This window comes from Galeopterus variegatus, unplaced genomic scaffold (genome assembly GCF_000696425.1).
Source record: "Galeopterus variegatus unplaced genomic scaffold, G_variegatus-3.0.2 Scaffold2028, whole genome shotgun sequence".
In the NCBI taxonomy this organism is placed as follows: Eukaryota; Metazoa; Chordata; class Mammalia; order Dermoptera; family Cynocephalidae; genus Galeopterus; species Galeopterus variegatus.
In genome coordinates, this window is record NW_007728139.1 from 255682 (window position 1) to 275531 (window position 19850).

The 19850-nt window shown below is 34.6% G+C and overlaps 1 protein-coding gene across 2 annotated transcripts in view; it reads right to left on the minus strand.

The window, feature by feature from the left end:
- ARHGAP5 (Rho GTPase activating protein 5) overlaps positions 1-19850 on the minus strand; it is a 97868-nt gene that overhangs the window by 42877 nt on the left and 35141 nt on the right. Inside the window, exon 3 of one of the 2 annotated variants that reach the window (XM_008580121.1) lies at positions 15837-15981. In XM_008580121.1, coding sequence (XP_008578343.1) covers positions 15837-15981 — 145 coding nt within the window. Of the gene's footprint in view, positions 1-15836; positions 15985-19850 lie in introns of both variants that reach the window. The other variant, XM_008580120.1, reaches the window with a different exon arrangement.

Genomic DNA, 19850 nt, shown 5'->3' on the forward strand with positions numbered 1-19850 from the left:
GGAGAGGGAGGAGGGAGGGAGGTTTCGGTGATGGGACACAATAATCAACTACATTGTATATTGACAAAATAAAAATAATTAAAAAAAATTAAAAAATATATAAATAAATCCAACATTCTTTAAAGGAACACTAGAAAATTAATAACCGAACAATATAAAATTCAAAATGTCTGACATCAAATCAAAATTACCAATGTAGAAAAACACAACCCAAACTAGGAGAAAAACCAACAGAAAGTGTCCCAGAAATAATATATGACAGAAATAGTAAACCAAAGATCTTAAATCTTGTAAACATAAAATATACTCAAAGATATACAGGAAAACATCAACATGATGAGTACAAAAACAAAACCCATAGAAAGGAAATTTAACAGGAACTTTTAGATTTGACCATACAGAAAAAAGATCAATAAACTTGAAGATATAGCTATATATAGTGAAACCAAGATGAAGCAAAGAAAAAAGGTTTTAAAAAATGAACAAGGCATCTGTGAGCTGTGGGACAATTCTTTTTAATTTTTTTATTTTCTCATTACACAATGTAATCATTTTTTGTGGCCCTTTACCAATTTCTCCCTACACCTCCTGCCTCCTCCCCCTTTCTCACCTCTGGTGTGCTCAGTTCCATTATCTCCTTCTGAAAATTCAAAGAATCATTGTAGATGTTGTATATTTTTTTTCCTTTGTTTTTTCAGCTCCCACTTATGAGTGAGGACACATGGCATTTCTCTTTCTGTACCTGGCTTATTTCTCTTAACATAATTTTCTCCAAGTTCATCCATGTCACTGCAAATGGCAGAATTTCATTCCTTTTTATGGCAGAGTAGTATTCTATTACGCATATAAACCATATTTTCCTTACCTAGGTGTCTGTCAATGGACATTTAGGTTGATTCTTACTTTTAGCTATTGCAAATAGAGCTGCAATAAACATGGGAGTGCAGGTATCCCTTCAACATGATAATTTCAATTCCTTTGGGCATACACCTAGCAGCGGGATTGCTGGATCATATGGCAGGTTCCATCTGTAGTTGTTTGAGGAACCTCCATACTGTTTCCTATAATGACTACACTAATTTACAATCCCACCAATAGTATAGAAGGGTTCCCCCTTCTCCACATCCTCACCACCATTTGTTGTTCTCTGTCTTTTTGAAAATAGCCAGTCTACTAGGGTGAGATGATATCTCAATGTGGTTGTGGTTTGCATTCTCCTGATGCTTAGTGATGATGAACATTTTTAACATGTCTATTGGCTATTTGTATATCTTCCTTTGAGAAATGCCTATTCAGCTACTTTGCCATTTTATATTCTGGTTGTTTTTCTTGCTGTTGAGTAGTTTTGGTTTCTTGTATATTCTGGATATTAATCCTTTGTCACATGCATAGTTCGTGAATATTTTCTCCCATTCATTCTGTTCAGTTTCTTTTGCTGTGCAGAAGATTCTTAGTTTGATATAATCCCCTTTGCTTATGATCTTATCCATAAAGTCTTTGGCCAGTTCTACTTCCCGAAGTGTTTCCCCCTATGTTTTCTTTCAGTAGTTTTATAGTTTTAAGGGTCTTATATATAATTCTTTTTTTTTTTTTTTTTTTTTTTTAAGGATGACCGGTAAGGGGATCTCAACCCTTGGCTTGGTGTTGTCAGCACCACGCTCAGCTAGTGAGCAAACCGGCCATCCCTATATAGGATCCGAACCCGTGGCCTTGGTGTTATGATCACCGCACTCTACTGAATGAGCCACGGGCCGGCCCTAATTCTTTAATCCATTTTGAGTTAACTTTGGTATAGGGTGAGAGGTACGGGTCTACTTTCTTTCTTCTACATATGGATGTCCAGTTTTCTCAGCATCATTTATTGAGGAGGAGTCCTTTCCCTAATGTATGCTCATGTTGCTCTTGTTAAATGTCAATCAATTGGCTCTAAGTATGTGGGTAAACACTTCTGGGTTCCCTAAATCTGTTCCATTGGTCCGTGTGTGTGTTTTTAAGCCAGTACCATGCTGTTTTGGTTGCTACAGCTTTGTAGTATAATTTTAAGTCAGGTAGCGTAATGCCTCCGGCTTTATTTTTATTTTTGCTCAGGATTGCTTTGGCTATTCAGGGTCTTTTTTTGTTCCATATGAATGTTAGGATTGCTTTTTCTATTTCTGTGAAAAATGTCGTTGGTATTTTGATAGGTATTACATGTAATCTATAGTTGTTTTGGGTAGCAGGGACATTTTCACAATGTTGATCTTTCCAATCCAAGAGCATGGAATTTCTTCCCATCTTTGTGTCCTCTTTAATTTCTTTCAGCACTGATTTATAGTTCTCACTGCAGAAATCTTTCACCTCCTTTGTTAAATTGATTCCTAAGTATTTTATTTTGGGGGTGACTATTGTAAATGGAATTGCTTTCTTGATTTCTTTTTCTGCTAGTTCATTATTAGAGTAAAAAATGCTGATTTCTGTGTGTTGATTTTGTATCCTGCAACTTTACTGAACTCACTTACCAGCTCTAAGAGTCTTTTGGTAGAGTTCTTAGGTTTTTCTATATATAGGATCATGTCATCTACAAACAGTGCAGTTCGACTTGGTCTTTTTCCAATCTGGATGCCCTTTCTTTCTCTTGACTGATCACTCTGGCTACTACTTCCAATACTATGTTGAGTAGTAGTAGTGACAGTGGGCATCCTTGTCTTTTACCTGTTTTTAAAAGAAAAGTGCTCAACTTTTCCACATTTGGGATGATATTGGTGTTGGGTTTGTCATCTATGGCTTTTATTGTGCTGAGATATTTTCCTTCTCTACCTACTTTGCTGAGAGTATCATGAAGGGATGCTGAATTTTGTCAAGTGCTTTTTCTGCATCTATTTGAGATAATCATATGGCTTTTGTCCTTGATTTTATTGATGTGGTGTATCACATATATTGACTTGCGTATGTTGGACCATCCTTGCATCTCTAGGAGAAATACCACTTGATCATGGTGTGTAATTTTTTTGATGTGTTACTAATACTTTGTGGAGGATTTTTGCCTCTATGTTCAGAGATATTCGCCTACAGTTTTCTTTTTTATCTTCATCTCGTTTGGGTATCAGGGTGATGCTGACCTCAGAACAAGTTTGGGAGAATGGCCTCTATTTCAATTTTTAAAAGAAGTGGTATTAATTTCTCTCTAAAGGTTTGGTAAAGTTCAGCAGTAAAGCCATCTAGTCCTGGGCTTTTCTTTGTTTGGAGGCTGCTGATTACTGCTTCAATTTCATTATTCATTATTGGTCTGTTCATATTTTCTATGTCTTCCTGGTTCAGTGTTGGTAGTTTGGGTTCAAAATTTTTTTTATTTCCTCCAAGTTTTCAAATTTGTTGGTGTATAGTTGTTTATAACATTCTCTAATGACTCTTTGTATTTCTGTGGTATCAGTAGTAATGTCTCATTTTTTATTTCAAAGTTTTGTTTTTTTAGTCTTCTCTCTTCTTTTGTTTAGTTAGCTTAGCCAATTGCTTGTCTATGCTGTTTATCTTCTCAAAAAAACAACTTTTGGTTTCACCAATCTTTTATATCATTTTTGTCTCTCCATTTCATTTAGTTCTGCTCTGATCCTAACTATTTCTTACCGTATACTAATTCTGGGATCAGACAGTTCTTGTTTTTCTAGACTTTGAGGTGTAGCATTAGATTTTTAATTTGAAATCTTTCTATTCTTCTAATGTAAACATTTATTCCAACAAAATTCTCTCTTAGCACCACTTTTGCAGTATCCCACAAGTTTTGGTATGATGTGCCTTTATTTTCACTAGTTTCAAGAAATTTTTGATTTCTAGTTTAATTACTTCTTGAACCGTTAGGTCATTCAGGAGCATGTTGTTAAATTTCCATGTATTTGTATGGGTTTCCAGAGTTTAGCTTGTTATTGGTTTCTAGTTTTAATCCATTATGTTCTGAAAAGATACTTGAAATGTTTTCAATTTTTAAAAATTGGTTGAGATTTGATCTGTGACCTAATATGTGGTCTATCCTGGAGAATGTTCCATGTGCTGATAAGAATGTATATTCTGTAGTTGTTGGATGAAATGTTCTGTATGTACCTGCCAGGTCCAATTGGTCTAAAGTGTAGTTTAAATCCTGTGTTTCTGTTCATTTATTGCCCAAATGATCTGCCCAGTGCTGAGAGGGGTGTTCAGATCCCCTAATATTATCATATTGAGGTCTCTTTCTTTAGGCCTAATAGTGTTTGCTTCATATATCTGCTACAGTGTTGAGTGCATATATATTTATGACTGTTATGTCTTATAGTGGATAGATCCCTTTACCATTATACAGTGGCTTTGTCCCTTTATGATTTTTGGTTTAAAGTCTATTTTATTTTATATAAAAATAGCTACTCCTGCTCATTTCTGGTTTCCATTCACATGGTATATCCTTTTCCATCCCTTCACTGGGGTGAGTTGAGTCTCTTGAAGACAGTATATAGTTGGGTCTAGCTTGTTAATCCAATCCATCAGTCCGTATCTTTTGAGTGGGGAGTTTACTCCACTTACATTTAGGGTTGTTAGTGAAAGGTACTGTCTTACTCCTGCCATCTTATTGCTTTTTGTTTAGATGTTTTTAAGTCTTTTGTTTCTTTCTTCCCTTTTTATTATTCATCTCCAGTGTTTGTTGTTTTTTTTTGAGGTGGTTAGGTTTAGTTTTTCTTTCTCATTTGCATTTGTGTTTTACCAGTGGGTTTTGTTTTTTCTTGTGGATTTGTGGTAGTGATTATTGTTTTCTGTATTCCAGATGCAGTGCTCCCTTGAGAATTTTTTGCAGGGCTGATCATGTGGTGATGAACTCCTGCAGTTTTTGTTTGTCTGGGAAATACACTATTTCTCCCTCAATTCTGAAGGATAGCCGTGCTGGGTATAGTATTCTTGGCTGGCAGTTCTTTTTCTTTTGGTATTTTGAATATATCGTCTCATTTTCTTCTGGCCTGTAGAGTTTTTGCTCTGAAGTATGTTGTTAGTCTGATAGGGGCTCCCTTATAAGTGACTTGACTCTTTTCTCTTGCCGTTTTTAGAATTCTCTCTCTGTCTTTGAGTTTTGCCAGTTTGACTATAATATGTCTTGGGGAGGGTCTTTTTGGATTGAATCTGTTTGGGGATCTTTGAACTTCCAGGATCTGAAGGTCTGTGTATCTCCCTATACCTGGGAAGTTTTCCATTATTATTTCGTTGAATAGATTTTCAATGCTTTTTCTTTCTCTTCTCTTCTGGAACACCCAAAATTTGAATGTTTGTGTGTTTAAGGATGTCTGCTAGCTTTCTTAGATTTTCTCCATTTTTAATTTTTTTCCCCACATTTTTGCCCACCTGGGTTATTTTAAAAAGACTATGTTCAAAATCAGAAATTCTTGGGCCGGCCCAGTGGCGCACTGCTACAGTGCGCCGCTTGGGAGTGTGGTGGCACTCCCGCCGAGGGTTCGGATCCCACATACAGACCGGTTCCCGCTCACTGGCTGAGCGAGGGGCGGGCGCAGCGCCGGGGGGTTGCGATCCCGTTGCCGGTCCCGGTCCGGTACGGGCGCGACACTGAGGGTTGCGGTCCGTTGCCGGACACGGAAAAAAAAGACAAAAAGGGAAAAAAAAACAAAACCAAAATCAGAAATTCTTTCTTCTGCTTGCGGTAGCCTACTGCTTAAGCTCTTGGTTGTTTTTTATTTCACTGGATGAATCCATCAGTTCCAGGAGTTCTGCTACCTTCTTATTTAAGGTATTTATCTCTTTGTAAACTTTCTCCTTCATTAATTAGATATTTTTCTCACTCCATTATGTTGTCTGAGTCTTCTCATATCTCATTCAATTTCCTTAAGATTGTTGCTCGTAATTCCTTTTCAGTCATTTCAAGGGTCTAGTACTTGAGAATTACTGTATTCCTTTGGTGGTGTGATATTTTCTTGGTTTTCATATTCCTACTATCTCTATGCTGTTGTCTGGTCATCTGGTAGAGCAGTTGTTTCTTCTATTACTCCTCAATGGGCTTTGAGGAGAAAGACTTCCTTTTCTTTTTCCAGTCTCTACTGGTGATTCTCCTCACCACAATGCAGTTGAGTGGTCAACTGGCTACCTGCACAGAGGCTGTTCTCGCTAATGTGGTGGTGAGCCACCCTGGCAGCAGCTTTGGCAGCAGCTGTGGTAAACCACACACACAGGTGGGGTCTGCCAACAGCTCCTGCCAAGGGCCCTGGGTGTGGTCCTGCCTTGTGCCAGATGTTGGGGGCTTCCCAGAGCTCCTGCTTAGGACTCTGGGCATGCTCCTCCCTTCTGCCTGGCAGTGGGGGCTGCCCATGGCTCCTGACTAGGAACCTGGGTATGCACCTGTCTTCTGCTGGGTGGTGGGAGCTGCCCGTGGCTCCTGTGAGACAATTTCAAGAGGTCTAACACACACATAATTAGAGACCAAAGCAGAAGAACAGGGACTGGAAAACAGGAGAACAGAAAAAAATATTACAAGAAATAACAGCCCCAAATTTTCCAAATTTGAAAATTATAAATCAAGAGATCCAAGATGCTCTAGAAACCTCAAGCAGAAGAAATACTTAAAATATACAAATACTTTCTGAGATTACTAAAGCTATTTAATACTTATTTTTAATAAAACTGCTGAAAACCAGAGGAGAATAATCTTAAAAGCAGCTGGAGGTTGAGGAAGAAAGGAGAACACATCACATTCAGCAAAACATGGATAAGAATGACAGCAGACTTCTCATTAGATATCAAAAACAGAAGACAATGACCAGTCTTTAAAGAGCTGAATGAAATGGGTGAAGGAAAAAAAAAAAAAAAACCCATGAGCTTAGAACTCTATAACCAGAGGAACAAAAGTTGAAGGACTCACATGTAAGCTATAATAATGAAGACAGAATGGTATGGACAGGAATATATGAGGGTAATTCAAAAAGTTCATCAAAATATTCATATTATTTTTCATTTGTATTACATTGAATAGAAGTGAAAGTCCAGTTATTCCTTCACCATTTACAGTCGATTGACTTTCAACAAGAGTGCTAAGGCAATTCAACAGAACAGTCTTTCCAATAAATGGTACCTATACAATGAGTATCCACATGCCAAAAAAAAACCCCCAACAAATTGTAATCCCTCCTCAAAACATATGAAAAAAAGATTAACTCAGGATGGATCACAGACCTAAATGTAAGAGCTAAAATTATACAACTATATATAGAAGGTATATAGGAGTAAATCTTCATGATCTTGGATTATGCAAAACCTTCTTAGATACGACACTATGCACAGTGACAAAATTTTAAAAATACATAAAACAGACTTCATCAAAACTTTACAACTTTTGTGTCTCAAAGCACATTATAAAGAAATTATAAGACAATCTACAGAATCGGAAAAATTTTGTGCAAATCATATTTGAAAGCAACTTGTATCCAGAATAAATTCACAGTAAGGCAAACAACCAACTCAAAAGTGGGATAAGGTTCCTAATAAATATTTCTCCAAAGATATATGAAAAGCCAAAAAGCACTAAAAAGATGTTCAACATCATTACTCATCAAGGAAATGAAAGTCAAACCTAGTCCCTAGTAGGGATGCGAAATGAGATACCATTTCACACCCCCACTAGGATGGTTATAATCAAAAAAGAGTAAAATAAGCATTGGCAAAGATGTGGAGGAACTGGAACTCCCATACATTACTGATGAGAATGTCAAATGGTGACGTCACTTTGGAAAACAAGTCTGGCAGTTCCTCAAAAGGCTATAAACAGAGTGATGATATGATCCGGCAATTTCACTCCTAGATATATATATATCCAAATGTGAAAACATATGCAAAATTCATGGCAGCACTGTTCACAACAGTCAAAAAGTAGAAACAACCCAAATGTCCATTAATTGGAAATTATTCAGCAAAAAATTAAGAAATGAAGTACTAACAGATGCTTCAATATGAATAAACTTTGAAAACATCACATTAAACTAAAGGAGCCAGTCACAAAAGACCACATTACATGATTCTATTTATATGAAATGTACAGAATAGGCAAATGTATAGAGATAGAAAGTTGAGGTTGGGATGAGAAATTGAAATGATTATTTAATGGGTACAGAATTTCTTTTTGGGATAACGAAAATATTCTAAAATTGACTGCTGATGGCTGCACAACTCTGAATATACTAAAACACCACTCAATTGTACACTTAAAATGAGTGAATTGTATGATATGTGAATTAATTTCAATAAAGCTCTTATTTAAAAAAGTATAATCTAAGAAAACATCTTTCAAAAACAAGGATAATTACCTGTTTAAAGCAAAAATTATAAAAATGTCCCGTGATGTTTAAAATATAGCATAGAATTTAAATGTGTAACAATAGAACAAGAGGTGGGGGGGAAGTACACTATTACAAGGTTCATACACTGCACATTATGGTGGTGTATTATTTGAAGTTGAAATGTAATTAAAGATATATATAGGCAAATTCTAGAGCACCAATGAAAAAAACCTAAGAGATAGTTATAACTGACATTGGAGATAAAATAGACTAAAAATATTCAACTAATGCAAAAGAAGGCAGGAAAAGAAAAAAGGATTAAAGATCACATGGGATAAGTAGAAAATGAAAACACAAAGGCAGATTTAAAACAAATTACATTAAAAGCCAATGATTTAAACATTTCAATAAAAATAAAGACTGTGATCCAATGATATGCCATTTAAAGAAATTCACATTAGAAATAAAGATACAGATGGGTTAAAGGTAAAAGGACAGATAAAGATAATACCATACAAACTCTACTCAAGAGAAAACACCACTGGCTATGCAGACTTCAGAACAAGGAATACTACTAAGTACAAAGAGATGTATATGAAATTATAAGAACGTCAGAACACATGAAGTAAAATCTAATAGAAATGAAAGAAGAAACACAATCATGATTGTAAACTTCAACAGTAGTAAAGTAATTAAAAAAAACAAGTAAACAAAAAAATTAGTAAGGATATGCAAGACTTGACCAACACACTCAAAGAACTTGATCTAATTGACACTTACAGAACCCTTTACGGAACCCTTCTTATAAAAGTATAAGAAACATTCTGTTCAAGGTCCCATGGAACATTTTTTCAAAATAGACCATAAAACTCCTGATTATCCTTTTAATGCCTGTAATAAAACAAATTGTTTTCCACCTGCTATAGAATTGAACTAGAAAAGAATAACAAAGATATGTGCAAAATTAGCAAACATTTAGAAATCTATAATGGATATGAATTAAAAAAAATCAAATGGGAAATTACAAAGTATTTTGAATTGAATAAAAATGGACTTGGCAGACATATACAGAACATTTCACCCAACAGCTAAAGAATACACTTTCTTCTCATCAGCTCATGGTACACTCTCCAGGATAGACCACCTATTAGGTCACAAATCTAGTCTCAGCAAATTTTTAAAAACTGAAATCATGCCAACTATCTTTTCAGACCACAAAGGACTAAAACTGGAAATAAACAATAAGCAAAACGCTGGAAGCTATACAAACACATGGAAACTAAATAATAGGCTCGTGAATGACCTATAGGTCCAAGAAGAAATTAAACAGGAAATCAAAAAATTTCTAGAAACTAATGAAAATTAAGATACATCATATCAAAACCTGTGGGATACTGCAAAAGCAGAAGAGGCAAATTTATTGCAGTAAATGCTTATATCAAAAGAATGGAAAGACTCCAAATAAACGACTTAACACTATGCCTCAAAGAACCTGAAAAACAACAACAATCCAAACCTAAAGGTAGTAGACGGAAAGAAATAATTAAGATCAGAGCATAACTAAATGAAAAAAGAGACCCCAAAACAATAGAAAGATAAACAAAATTAAATGTTGGTTTTTCAAGAAGATAAATAAAATAGACACACCATTAGCTAGGTTAACAAAAAAAAAAAAAAAAAAGAAGAGAGAAGGCCCAAATAACAAAAATCAGAAATGAAAAGGGAGACATTACAACTGACACCACAGAAATACAAAGAATCATTCGGGACTATTATAAACAACTGTATGACAACAAATTTGAAAATCTGGAAGATATGGATAAGTTTCTAGACACATAAACTACCAAGACTGAACCAAGAAGAGATAGAAAACCTGAACAGACCAATAAATAACAAGCAAGGAGATTGAAGCGGTAATTAGCAATCTTCCAACAAAAGAAAGTCCAGGTCCGGAAGGCTTTACAGCTGAATTCTACCAAACTTTTAAAGAGGAGTTAATACCAATTCTCCTGAAACTATTCCAAACAATTGAAACAGATGCTACTCTCCAAAACTCATTCTATAAGGCCAACATAACTCTGATACCAAAACCAGATAAAGACACAACAAAAAAAGAAAGTTATAGGCCAATATCCTTGATGAACCTAGACGCTAAAATCCTCAACAAAATACTGGCAATCAAGATACAACAATATACTAAAAAAATTATACACTATGATCAAGTGGTATTCATCCCAGGGATGCAAGGATGGTTTAACACACAAAAGTCAATAAATGTGATACATCACATCAACAAACTCAAGGACAAAGACAATATGATTATCTCAATAGATGCTGAAAAAGCATTTAATAAAATTCAGCATCACTTCATGATAAAGACTCTCAACAAATTAGGTATAGAAGGAAAATATCTCAACACAATTAAAGCCATTTATGGCAAGCCTACCACCAGTATTATTCTGAATGGGGAAAAATTGAAGGCCTCCCCGTTAAGGACAGAAACAAGACAAGGATGTCCACTCTCACCACTTCTATTTGACATAGTACTAGTGGTACTAGCTAGAGCAATCAGGAAGAGAAAGAAGTAAAGGGAATCCAGATTAGAAAAGATGAAGTCAAACTTTCTCTAATTGCACATGACATGATACTATATATAGAAAAACCTAAAGACTCTATCAAAAAACTCCTTCTAGAGCTGGTTAATAACTTCAGTAATGTTGCAGGATATCAAATAAATGCCCAGAAATCAGTAGCATTTATATACTCAAATAATGAATTAACAGAAAGAGAAATAAAGAAAGCCCATTCACAATTGTCACACACACACAAAAAGATACCTAAGAATCAATTTAACCAAGAAGGTGAAAGACTTCTACAATGAGAACTACAAACCACTTCTGAAAGAAATTAAAGAAGACACAAAAAGACGGAAAGATATTCCATGCTCTTGGATTGGAAGAATTAACATTGTGAAAATGTCTATACTACCCAAAGTGATGTACATCAAAATACCAATGACTTTCTTACAGAAATGGAGAAAACAATCTTACCTTTCATATGGAAAAACAAAAGACCCCGAATAGTCAAAGCAATCCTGAGCAAAAAAAAAAAATAAAGCCAGAAGCATAACTCTGCCTGACTTCATATTATACTACAAAGCTGTTGTAACCAAAACAGCATGGTACTGGTATAAAAATAGACATTCAGACTAGTGGAGTAGAATAGAGAACCCAGAAATCACTCCTCAGGCTTATAGCCTTCTGATATTAGACAAAGGCAGCAAAAACCTACATTGGGGAGAAGACTGCCCCTTCAACAAGTAGTACTGGGAAAACTGGATATCCATATGCAAAAGAATAAAACTAGAAATGCATCTGTCACCATACACTAAAATCGACTCAAAATGGATTAAAGACCTGAGTATAAGACCTGAAACTATAAAATTACTAAGGGAAAATATAGGTGAAACACTTCAGCAGTTAGATCAGGGCACAGGCTTTATGAACATGAGCCCAAAAGCACAAGCAGCAAAAGAAAAAATAAACAAATGAGACTATATCAAACTAAAAAGTTTCTGCACAGCAAAGCAAACAATCAACAGAGTGAAAAAGACAACCTACAGAGTGGGAGAAAATTTTTGCTAACCATGCATCTGACAAGGGATTAATATCCAGATATACATATGACTCAAGCAATTATACAGTAATAAAAAAATGACCCAATTAAAAAATGGGCAAAGGAGCTGAATAGACATTTTTTCAAAAGACATACAAATAAATGGCCAACAGATACAAGAAAAAATGCTGAGCATCACTAGTCATCAGGTAAATGCAAATTAAAACCACTCTGAGATACAACCTCACTCCAATTAGACTGGCTATAATCAAAAAGACGGTGAATAACATGCTGGTGAGACTATAAATTAGTACAACCACTATGGAAAACAATATGGAGGTTTCTCAAACAACTACAGATAGATCTTCCACAAGATCCATCAATCCCTCTCCTGGGTATAAATCCAGAGAAATGGAAATCATGTCAAAGAGATACCTGCACCCCCATGTTCACCGCAGCTCTGTTTACAATAGCCAAGATATTGAACCAACGTAAATGTCTATCAATGGATGATCGGATAAGGAAACTGTGGTATATATACACTATGGAATACTACTCTGCCATAAAAAAGAATGAAATACTCCCACTTGCAACAACATGGATGAACCTAGAGAAACTCATGTTTAGTGAAATAAGCAAAGCACATAGAGATAAATACCACACGTGCTCACCCATATGTGGGAGCTAAGAGAGAAAGAAAGGAAGGAAAGAAAGACCACATAGTGTTGTGGTCTTACAGAGGGAGGGAACATTCCTAGGGTTACAAAGTGGAGTGGGGGTGAGGGGGAAGGAGGAGGTTGGGGAATAACTGGATGGGGACAAGGGGTACAAGAGTAATTCCTGGTAATGGGTATGCCTAGTACAAATCTGGCCCTCACATCATGGGCAGAAGGGGTGACAATTAGCTTTGTATCTCATGAATATTCTTAATAAATAAAAAAAAAAAAAGAAATAAAATAAAAATGGAACACAACATATCAAAATCTGTGGAATGTAGCTAGAACAATGCTTAGAGGAAAATCTGAAACAGTAACAATTTATAGTAGAAAAGAAAATTGTTCTAAATCAATGATCTAGGCTTCTATTTCAGAAAATAGAAACTGAACAAAAGAGGAAGAAATAAAAAGTTCAATTCAACAAATTAAAACAGGGACCAAAAAGGGAAGAAAATCAATAAAAGCAAAAGCTGGTTCTCTGAAATGATCAATAAAATTGCTAAACTTCTAACAACATAAAAGAAACAATTTATTAATATCAGGAAAGAAAGAGAAGACATTACTACAGATACTACAGGCATTAAAAAAGGATAATCAGGAATTTTATAAACAACTTTACTCCAATTTAGATGAAATGGACAAGTTCCTCAAAAGATACAACCAATGCTTACTCAAGAAGAAAATCTGAATAGCCCTACATCTATCAAAGGAATTTAATTCATAGTTAAAAAAAACTCCCCACAAACAAAATTCCAAGTCCAAATAGTTTCACTGGTGAATTTTAACAAAATTTAGGAAAAAATATTACTAGTACTATACAAACTTCCAGAAAATAAACTCCATCTATGATGCTAGCTTTACCCTGATATCAACCAAAGACATTGCAAGAAAACTATAGACCAATATCCTTCAGGACGCAGAATCCTTAATATTTTAAAAAACTGACCCGGCAGTATATTAAAAGAATAAAACACTATGACTGAGTGTTGTTTATCCTCTGGATGCAAGATTAGTTTAACATTTGGAAATCAATGAACATAATTCATCGCCTCAACAGATGCCAAAAAAAAACCCCCAAAAATGAACACCCATTTTGGATAAAAACTCTCAGCAAACTAGGAATAATAGAGTACTTTCTCAAGGTGATAAAAAGCATCTACAAAAATCCAACAGCTAACAATACACTTAATAATGAAAGACTAGATGTTTTTTGGCATGATAAAAATGTTCTATATCTTGATATTGTTGCAGTTTCATAACCACAGTTACCAAAACTCATACTGTATAATTAAAATTGGCAAGTTTTATTGTATGTAAATTATACCAATAAAGCTGATTTTTAAAACTACCATATTTTCTTCAGCATTATGCAAAAAAGTTGTCTTTTAAACAAAAGGGCTGAATGTAACAATAACAAAAGAAGTACTGACCACTGATATCACTATATCTAAGGATCTATAAAGAGCAAAATACAACTTTTAAGTAATGGGTATCTGCAATAAAAATACACAAGTTGAACCTCAAACATAAAGTTGAACTTCAAACATAAGAGGGCTGTCCACGGTGAGAGTTGAAAATTTAACTCTTAAGCAAAATTTCTGCCAAAACTGCTTAGCAGTTTTAAAATCAGTAATAAAATCAAGCAATATACTACGACGACGATGACGACGACAAAGGAACTAGCTTTAATCTTTTATTCTATGCTTATAGTCTTACGGTACTTCACTATATTTCTACCAAAGCACTTAAATACATACATTACCTGTGAGCTGACCTGAAAAAATTCAAGTTGGTAGGAACTGTACAAGAACCTCACTTTATCTTACACTTGAAATTCATTTTCCTCAAACCAAACAATTCATCTACTATGAAAATATTCAAAATATAGGAGTTTTTAAATTACAATAATGCACAAAATGCTAATCCATCATTATTTGATTGTTTTTCAATCACTAAAAAGTATTTTCTAATTGCTCAGTTGTATCCATAAGGCCTAATAACATTACTAGAGAAAATGAAAATTCTTTAAATTCAAAGCAGAAAGCTAATATAAGAATACTTGCATTTTTATTATGTTAAAGATGGAAAGAAACATAAGCATAAAATTTGCCCTATAGACACTTCTCAAGTATTTATTGAAGGACAAATTAAATGATTAAGGGCATATCCAAATGTAGGTTAAATGAACAAGACTTATTAACTAAAGGACACAGATACATGCTATTGAAACTATAATACTAGGGGTTAACAGTATGTCCCCACATACTACCCCCTTATTTAAACTGAAAATCAGCATTCCTCACCAAATAGACAATCCAATATGCATAGAACTTAGCTGATAATCAGACTAAAGGGTAAGACGTACATCTAAGAATGAGCATATTTTTTTAAATAGAATGTGGATATCCTAGTTTGTTTTTTAAACAATGCTTGTTTATCAAGAGATCATTAAGAACAAATAAAGCTAAAACCGATTAGCTTATGTTTTCAAACCACTAAAATTTGTAGTCCATTCAATCACTAGGTTTCACAATTAACTAGTGTTCATTTTAAATGCACTCAGCACGATAATCTTTTGTGCCTCTATCACTCACCTCTGACGGGCCCAATCTTCATTTTTTTGTTTTAACAGTTTACATTAGGCAAAGTAAACATAAGAGCTGGCTTGTTTCTAAAATAGTGAAGATATCTATACATTCCTTAAAAATACAGCTCAAGCCAAATAAATCACATCAAGCTGTAACTGCTGAATAAATAGTAACATTACAAATAGAACAGGCTACACCTTTCATGTATCTATAATTATTGATCTAAGTTTTAAAAGAAAAATCGTGTGTAAAACAGGTAATACAAATAAATAGTAATGGACTTAAAAATATTAAAAACTTTCAAATTATTGATTCAAAACATAACTCTCTCTTAATTAAATAGCATAATTTAATAATTAAGTTACCCTGAATTCCAAGATAAGTTTAACATTTTAGCATTCAACTTAGCCATTTATTAGGTGCAAGAGAAGTCCAACAAAAAGTATTACTGATCAAACAATAAAACTTCTTTCAATTATCAGATCATTACCTTCAGAGTTAATACTCAAGAAAATCAATCCCAACAATGAGAACTACATACCTATTTCAAAATTTAGTTTTAACAAATTCCAAACATTTGACAAACTGTTGGTGTAGCAAAAGCAAAAATTTAAATCAAATCTCTTGCAATGATACTTCTAGCCTACCTGTATCTTCAATAAATTCCACACATTTTTCAACAAATAGTGGTATAGGCTTCTCAGCTGTAACCAGATCCTGGAGGGGCATCCCAAAGTAATTACTTTCCCAATTTCTACGTGTTGGTGGATTGAAGTTCTTAGTTTTCTTCTTCTGCTATAAGAAAACATATTCAAGTTAAAACTATTAAAATTAATTTCCTTCAGAATAACATGAATATCAAGCAATGTAATGTAAATACAGTCTGGATCAAAAGAAATATTTAAAAACCACACCTAACCTAAATGTCCATCAATATGGGACTCATTAAATAAATTCTGCCAGAACCAGCAATTTTGAGAAACGGATAGAGACAAAAGCGAACAGAAAAAAAAAAAAAGACTAACTAGAAGAAAATGTTCTCTTTGGAAAATAACAGAAGACCAGATAGGCAGGGAGAGATCAGAAAAGATTATTTTTTCAATGCCAACATAAGGGACAAACTAGGGGTCAACAATGCCTGATTCAGTTTAGAGGTGGTCTGTTAATTTTATTTGGTCTTTGAGGCAGGTCCAACTGAGTTTTTGTGCATACCTATATTTGTAAGAACATAATATAACTTTGATTATTGATTATACAACAAGGCTATGTAACTCCATGAACTTTTAGTCCCATCATTATCCCTTCCTATTTTCCATTGTCTTCCTATCTACTGACTCTATTTCTTAAATATAATTTTCAGAAATAACGTGTAAAACATTTTCACAATAGTAAAAAAATTAAATAAAAATTTTCCATTTAATTTCAATCTAGCATTATAGAGAAAATGGGTTAACATCTCAAAAACCTAAGGAAGTACTATGTGGAATTAAACTGTTGAGATTCTGACTCAGTCTTTCTGGAGCAGGGTATAGCAAGCATCTCCACAGATGATTCTATTGTGCAAGCCCAGTTAAGAATCTCTGAAGTATGGGAAAATGAGAACATTTTCATAAGTTCAAAGAGGATGTTAGAGTATTTTTATTGACAGCCCTGGTTCCCTTTTCAGTCTAATTTTATGCACAAATTTTTATTTTCTCTGGTATAAATCATAAATCTATTCTCGTTTGTCATAAGTATCACTACCAGCTTACAAATAGGACAAAAACATCATTTCTAATCAGAAAAGTGTGTATGTGTGCGTGTATACAAAGGAGGGAACACAGGCACAGCTTTCAATGCCTAAAACATTTCAATACCTAAAACTTCATCTTAGTTTCCCATTTCTGTTAAGAGTCTTTGCTTTGGACAAATCCTTCAATGTATTTTTCTAAGACTCTGGATATGTTGAATATTTTAAGTCTTTTTCAATTTCAGGTTGCTCCATCCAGCCAACTGCCAGAGCTCATGAAATCTAACTTCTAAATCTCTGGAGATACAGATTATACACAATTCTGGTATGCACTGACTACACACAACATAACTAGGTGTCTGAAATGTTGTCAACAGGGCATTGGAGTGTTTGATCTGGCTCAAGACCTAACCCATTAAGTCAAATGGTGTAGGATTCTTACTCCTTAAATGATCCCTCTACTAATACAACCACCAAAACAGAACAATGTACAAGGAAGTAGAAATGAAAAGACTATAACCTCAAGGCTGAGGTATGGGTATGGTGACTGAGTCCTCTTATTTCTCAAGAGCACTAAGGTGCTTTGCAGTCTGAAAACTACTAGTAGCATTATCATTTGTTTAGAAAAGTAAAAACTCAGGCAGAGATGATTTTTTTGTTTAGAGAGAGAACACGGTGGTGAAAGATTACACAAATTACTTCCAGCTCAGCTCTTTCTCCTGAATTCTAGACTAACGTAAAACATCCTGACATCTTCACTTGAAAGTCTAAGAAATTTCTTTCTTTTTTTCTTTTGACCCGTAAGGGGATCGCAACCCTCCTCACAGTGTCATCCGTACCATGCTCAGCCAGTGAGCGCACCAGCCATCCCTATGTAGGATCCGATCCCGCAGCCTCGGCGCTACCAGCACCGTACTCTCCCGAGTGAGCCATGGGGCCGGCCCAGAAATTTCTTTCTTTAAATGTCCAAAACTCCTGACACTTGCCTTAAAATATGTTCTATCTTCAGCCTTCTCCATCACAGCTGTTGGCAATTCCATCCTTTCTGTTGTTCAGGATAAAAATCTTGCAGTCATCTTTAGTCATCTTTTTCTCTCAAAGCCTACTTCCAGCTATTAAGCAAATGTGTAGATATACAATCTAACTACTTCTTACTGTCTTCAACTGTTAACTTCCTGGTCCATGGAACTATCATCATTTCACATGTCTGGATTACTACATCAATTACTTAATACCCCCTGCTTCTACCACCATCCGGTATTGGCCATTCTCAACAGAGAAGCCAGAATGATGTTGGCTCCCTGAATAATGGCCTGCAATGCCGTATCCAATATGTATGCCTTGCATTCTGCTCCTTTATATTCTGACTTCATTTCCCTCTACTTTCCTCATCATTTACTCCCTTTTTCCAGCCACCTGGCTTCCTTGCTATTTTAACATGCTAGGAATGTTCTTGCCTTACAACTTTTGTATTAGCTGTTCCCTTTTGTTCTCAATGAGGCTTACACTGACTACCCTACTAAAAATTGCAATCCTTACCACTTGAGTTTGAGGGGAAAAAAAAGAAAACTGCAATCCTGCTGTTGTCATCCCCAGCCTTTCCCCAGTATTCCCAATCCCTCTTATCCTACTTTTTCTCCACACAATATAATTTACTATGTTTTGTTTTATTTTTAATACCCCCTGCTACAACTTAAGACCTACACGAGGGCAAGAATTTTTATCTGCTTTGTTCATCAACATACCCCAAAGATCTGGAAGACTATGTGAAAGAAATTAGTACAAATGGTTCAGAAAGATATTTGAGGTCTCTTCTAAAATAATGAGCTTAATTTGTAGAATGAATGATGTTACCATCTATTAAGAAAGATAAATAACAAGTAAGTAAATCATCAAGTTAGAAACCTATCATTCTGACCTCAGTAAGCTTCAAACAATCTTAAAAGTATCCAGGCAGAAGAAACAACCAACCAACAGCAGGGGGGAAATATCAGGCAGCCTCAGAGTTCTCAGGAAAACTGAAAGGCAGAGATTCATCTACAGGAACATTCATAGGAAAGGAATGCATCAAGAATTCTTTACTTAGCCAATATGTCATTCAGGTGTGTATAACCAGGAACTATAAATTTTTTTTAAAAAAGTAGTTCTCAAATAAGTAAGTTATATTTAAATTACAGCACTCTCAAACCCCTTCTGAAAAATCCCAAGCACATGATAAAACATCAATAAAAAAGAATTTATATTTGGAGAATTTGTGCTATGAAAAACTTAAGACTGAATGAACACTGTATACAGTTAAACATAAAACTAATTCTAAATACCAGTAGTATGGCTAATAAATAAAACATAACATAATTTTGTAGGTAAAGCTACAAAATGTAAAAACAATTTGATAATAGGCCAGAACCCAAAACTTCAACCTACCCTAAAAAAGGGGATGGGATACAAGAAAAAATGTAATTATGTTAGTGTACAATAGGGTATCACCATATACTATGGGGGAGAGGGTAGTGGAGTGAGGATGAAAAACTGTAAAAGGGGTGGCTTAATATAATAAAAATAAGCAGCACATAAATGAACAGTTCTTCATTTTTCTATTTTTTGCTAATGAAGAAGAATAAAAAGTAGCAAACAAGAAAAAAGCAAACTGAAACTTATAAATATAATTAAATAAGATCAGCTATAAAAAAAAAAGATTCTCAGACTTGGTACAAAACTAAACCCATTAACCACATGCCATTTAAACAAAAGACTCCAAAGAGCCAAAAATAAAAAGATGAGCAAAAGTAATGATGTTTTATTTTTAAAAGAGCAATGTTAACACTGGAGTTGCCTTCAAGGCAAAAAGCCTTTAAACTATACAAAGAGACTCACTTGACAACTTATCCAGAACTCAATCCACCAAGTAGCAACAACAAATTATAGAAGAAAT